Source organism: Branchiostoma floridae, chromosome 13 (assembly GCF_000003815.2).
Source record: "Branchiostoma floridae strain S238N-H82 chromosome 13, Bfl_VNyyK, whole genome shotgun sequence".
Taxonomy (NCBI): Eukaryota; Metazoa; Chordata; class Leptocardii; order Amphioxiformes; family Branchiostomatidae; genus Branchiostoma; species Branchiostoma floridae.
Genome location: NC_049991.1, coordinates 20357573 through 20363287, shown reverse-complemented (window position 1 = coordinate 20363287; position 5715 = coordinate 20357573). Strand labels below are relative to the sequence as shown.

The 5715-nt window shown below is 42.8% G+C and overlaps 1 protein-coding gene across 1 annotated transcript; it reads left to right on the top strand.

Moving 5' to 3' along the window:
* The first annotated feature begins 215 nt into the window (after positions 1 to 215).
* Positions 216 to 2133, top strand: LOC118428634 (zinc finger protein 555-like). Its single transcript, XM_035838741.1, has 2 exons — positions 216 to 665; positions 1585 to 2133. The coding sequence occupies exons 1-2, from the start codon at positions 216 to 218 to the stop codon at positions 2131 to 2133; spliced, it is 999 nt and encodes a 332-aa protein (XP_035694634.1).
* The last annotated feature ends 3582 nt before the right edge of the window (positions 2134 to 5715 follow it).

The window sequence follows — 5715 nt, the reverse complement described above, 5'->3', positions numbered from 1 at the left end:
AGCTAAGCCATGTTTGAGACAGTTTTCTCACCGCAAAAGCGCCACCTGCATCGGCTACATATGGCGCTGAGAAGCAGAACTCCAGTTACAAGCTCTGACGAAGGTGTCTGAGAGACATCAAAACGTAAGCAATGTAAGTACCCACTGGTTGTGTAAAAGGAATTCTCCTTCATCCTATTCTCTTTCCACAGGTACGTACACTTAAAATGAACACCATGGCGACACAAGTTAAAGTTAAAAAAATTAAAAGTGTGAAGAGAAAGAAGAGACACACCTGCCCCCACTGCGAGTACAACACGTTGCTATGCTGCAACATGAAACAGCACATCAGGATCCACACAGGGGTGAAACCGTACAAGTGCCGGCAGTGCGAGTACGCTGCAATCACCAGTAGCGCCCTGAAGAAGCACACCATCGCTAAACACACCAACATCCGGCCGTACCGCTGTCAGCACTGCGACTTCACCTCCGCGTGGCCGGGCGCCCTGAAGAGGCACGTCCTGGCGAAACACCGCGGTGAGAGACCGTACCGTTGTGACCAGTGTGACTTCGCCACCGCTTGGAAGTACCCCCTGCAGAGGCACGTGGAGGCGAAACACACCGATAGGAGACCTTACCGGTGTCAGGAGTGTGACTTCGCGTCATCGCGGATGGTCTCCCTGAAGGTGGGGGCAATCTCCAAGCAGATCCTTCGGTAGCATAATATAGTATCAAAAGCTGACAGAGGAGTGAAGCCGGCTTAGGAGTGTGTTTCGCTTCATGGAAAATGTACACGTCTTGGCTGACTACACTCCTTGACCAGTTTGGTACTATCTTATGCCATTGTAGGATCTGCTTGGAGATTAGGTGGGGTTCCGGAGCTGCGCAAAAAAAGATTTTATTTATTTTTCAAATAATTGTTTTCTGGGCAAGGTTTGCTCATAAAGGTCGAGGTTTCCGCTAGAGGGACTGAAGCATGTATATTTTCAAAATCTTGCTAAAAATTGTTACCATTGGCATGATTTGACCTGTAGTTGACCTCCACATTCAGTTGAGAGACTGGACTGATCCATTTGAACAGGGGGTGAAATCCTGGCATCATGACTACTAGTATAATCACTATCGTCTGGCAGTGTAGCTCATTAAAATGCTCGAGCCGAACTAGGTGCTTTTCAGTAACCAAAACAAACCTAACAAATCCACCTTAGCAGTGAGGGTAAGAGGTTTGAAATGGTGGTAAATCCGTTTTTAAGTGATTGTGTTAAATCCTTCACATATCCGATCGGAACCAACAAGCACATGAGTTACTAACTGTTAGTACATCCAAGATGTTTAAACAGAAGCTAATGAAACACATGCAAAGCTCAGCTAATGACACGCGAGGTACTTGATAACTAACTTGATAAGGCACATCAACAAATAAAGTAGTAGTAGTAGTAGTCCAATGTATTCTGCCGATGCAGTGGTCTGGACACTCTGCATCAGCAATCAGTCTTTCTTCATCTTTCTCTACTGCGTCCGATAAAGGAGTCAATAAACAATTGTCTGGCTTGGTTTAACCATGTATTGAATACGAAATTCCATTTACCACACCCTCCCCTGAAGGAGCACACCATGGCGAGGCACACCGGTGAGAGACCATTTCTGTGCGGCCACTGCGGGTTCTCCACCACCAAGAAGCGCCACCTAGCGAATCACATCTGGGCGAAGCACAGCGACGAGAAACCGTTCCACTGCGAGCTCTGCGACTACTCCGGAAAGACCAGGGACCAGCTCGCGAAGCACGTCAGGAGACACAGCAACTACAGGCCGCACGCGTGCTCACGGTGCGACTGCTCGTCACCGATCAAACAAGATTTGCAGGTCCACCTCCTTACTCACATGATGAATTCACTGAGCTGTACGGTGTGCGGTTACTCCACCATTGATAAAAGTCGTTTCAAGCGGCACATTGCTAGGCACACCGGTGAGAAACTCCACAAATGTGAGTTCTGCGACTTTTCCGCAGCCTACAAGTCCAGGGTGAAGCGACACATGGCTAATAGACACGCCATTGAAACGCACCGATGCGAAGTGTGTGGCTACTGTACAGGACAAATGCCTGACTTAATACAGCACATCGCCGCACACGCAAGCAACACAGTGACTGACTAGGAAGAAGGAAGCAAAACACCTGAGGTCTCCAAAAAGCATGATGTAAAAAGAGTACTACTCTAGGAGCCGCTTAATTGCACTTCCTATTTGCCAGCAAATTCCATGCAATTATCCGGCTCGTGCAATAATGCGAAATTATCTAGCTGGACCGCACCGGTTTGGGATTCCGTGCAGTTAACAGAAGTGTGTGTTAATCTGTTGTGCAATTAACTGGCTTCTGCTGTAGTCAATTCTTCTATTCCACCAAAGGCCTATCCAAATACGTAGATGGATCCATTTAAATGTGACCACTTTAATATATAGAACAGATGCTGCAACCTGTGACAACTGAACTCAACATAGGTACAGTAGAAGTCACTTAATTGCACAACGGATTAACGCACACTTCTGTTGACTGCACAGAATCCTAAAATCCCAAACCGGTGTGGTCCAGCTTGATAACTTTGCATTATTGCACCAGTCGGATAATTGCATGAAATTCACTGGCAAATAGGCCGTGCAATTAAGCGGCGCTCTTCTGTTTCAACCTAGCTGTTAGTTGGATGAAAAAAAAAAAAAACCCTACGTTTTCTATGGATTTTCCCCCACAAAGTTTGGTTTTATTGATTACCTATATATCTTGCTGCTCCTGACAACTGGGTAAAAATACACAACAAAGCTTGCACTCGGCTACCAAAATAGAAAAGCCCATTGCCAAAACTACCACACAAGTCATAATATCAGGCCATGGACATGTCACGGGATTTTAAAACTGAGCTGTCTAATAACAGATCATTGCAGAATAAGCTAAATTCGCTGCATCAGAGGATGTCATCATTATAAATTAAATCTGTGTGGGTTTTAAGCGAACCTCAGTCCGTAGTTACAAAAAGGAGCCCAAAGCACAGCAAGTCTAACGCTCCCATGTACAATCGACAAATTTTACATTTACACTTTGGACATAGTCAACATCAAATTTTAGTGCGTGAAGGAGGCAGTATTCTTTTTACTTCTACCAAAATATAGTTTTCAGTACGATAATAATTATAATAATATACAATAGTAGATCGTCAGTCTTGTTCAATCATACAAAGTGAAAATGAAACAAGTCAAACAGTAGTTTTGAAAATCATCATACAATATGCTAGTGAGCTACTTTAGATACAATTTCAGCTTTCCATCTTAAATATGACTTTAAAAACCCCATAGCTGCATCTTAGTCGTTAAGACTATAGGAAGAATTGATATAACGTTAAATTCAACATTAGCTAGTCATCATATGGTACAAACCAATATCAATATATGTTAGAGATGACAATTTGCAAACACTGGAATTTTCATGTTCACAAAACCACAACGAAAACTACAAAGTCTCAACATTAGTTTCCACAGGGTAATAATAATGTGGAGTAAATTGAAGTAAGACTCTCTGAGCTTCCTGAAAGACATAATGTAGCAAGTATTGGTACCGGCAATATAATATCGTCTTGGATAGCAAACAAACTTCCGAGTCACTCCCTGACAGGGACTGATGTAGCGATTTAACTTGGACCAGGATTTTGTCTGAAACTTAACATTGAGCAAAGTTTCTGGGTAATTATTGTTTTGCATATAGTCAAACCTGTACAAGAGACCACCTCTGCATAAGAACGGCTTGCCCAATATGACCACGTTTTGGTAGTCCCTTAGATAACGTTTGCCACAAGCATTAAGAAACCTGTCTATGGTGACCAACTATCTTAATTGGTCGCCAAAGTGGTCTTCTTGTGCAATTTTGACTATACATTATTTGGCTTAACTGCGCAAAAATATGTCAGACACAACAGAAGACATCAAGCTGACAGCAGAATACTGCGAGTCGTTACAGCAAAGTCAACCAAATTTTTAAGTCAGAGTTGGGCTCGAATTCAGTCGAGACAGCTGTAAAGAAGAAATGTCACAGTTGACAAAGTCTCCAGTCAGACGACTCAGACTTGAGTTCAGTAAAAACAACTGGAAAGAAGATATGTACAAGTCTACCAAGTTTCCAGTTGGACGAGACAGACTTGAGTTAAGACAAATGTGAAGATAGAAACGACAGAGTCAAACAAGTCTCCTGTCAGACTCGAGTTCAGTAAAGACAACTGGTAAGAAGACATGTCAGATGATCAAGTCTCGCTGGGAAGTTACAGCAGAGTCTCCAGTAAGACAAGTCAGCTTACAACACTTTCTTGTGGGTCTACTTTAGAACGTGTCCAAACAGATTTTGCAGCAGTCTTCAACTTGCATCATTCAAGTTATGAAGAAATGGTATGCCATGAGGGTGTTATGATATATGAGCATTCTTGTACATTTTGTTAAATATTTAAGTTTTCATATTACATCATACATGGTAAAACATATAATTCAGTCTGTCTGATGCCTGTTCTGACAGTTAAAACATGTAAAAATGCTGTTGAACAAACATTGTTTTTCCATACTGCTTGATTCAATTGCTGACGCTTTGTACTTTGAGTGTTTGTAAGACAGTGTTGTGAAAAGAAGTTTACAACTATGTATTATCCTGTAAAACATTGCTTGTGATCAAAAATATTCTGTCCCCTCTCATTGACACAGAAAGTTGGTATCCTCAACATGGAAAAGATCAAGCAAGAAGAAACCATTGAAACATGTTCGCTGCACAAGATTTGGGAAAAAAACATATCAGTTGGAAAAGTGCGTCCATTTCTGAGGGGAGTGACTGAGAAGATGAGAATTAAAAGCACCTGGCATTGTGCAAACTTAGCACAGCCTGATTGTCAATTTACATGTACTACGAAACCATATTTCAAAATATCCAGTTAGCATCAGACTCTGTGAATTTAGAAGCATTATTCCTACCATCTGCATAATGGTGTGTTTCACTTCCCTTCATCTTCCCTAAGTCTCGGAATCGAGTTGTCCAAGTCCAGACTACAAGTATGCCATCCAAAACTGTTGAAACACACTTTGTAGTTGAAACACGCTGACTGCGATATCATTTGTAGTCGCATTTTCTCACGCCTTTTCTTACAAAAATGGAGTCGACTGGTACGGTAACATCGTGGCTTGAGACTCGAAAGCAAAGCACACTATCTCAGTACAAGAACCATAGCTCTCGTGTCAGCATCCGAGACCCAAACTGTACGATAGATATTTACAAACACACAGCGCATGTGCAGGGGGCACAGAATACCAAGGGCTTGTCTACATCTTATGCTTCATTCACTTCTACTAGCTGACAGACCTTTCCCCTAGAAACGCTGGGCTATGTCATACTTTTTCTACAATTCACACTTCTACAAATCTTTAGTGTACAATTGCCGACGTCTTACCCTACAAGTTGAAAGTTGATCACGTGAAATGATGGGGACGTTTTTTTTTGCGGTCACATTTTGCTAGCATCCCCCCTCCCTCCCCCTTAAAATGTTTCAACACCCTCGCATTTTTCTGCGAGCGTTTTTGGCTGAGCGGAATTACCACCTTGTACCTCTTCCATGCACACTTATACAGCTAGCGCTAGTGTCGTCACAGTTTCATAAGAAGGGGTTGGTGGGCTGCGCAGGCTGTGCTGTGGTTCCCATGGGGAGGAGCGGTTGTGGGAGG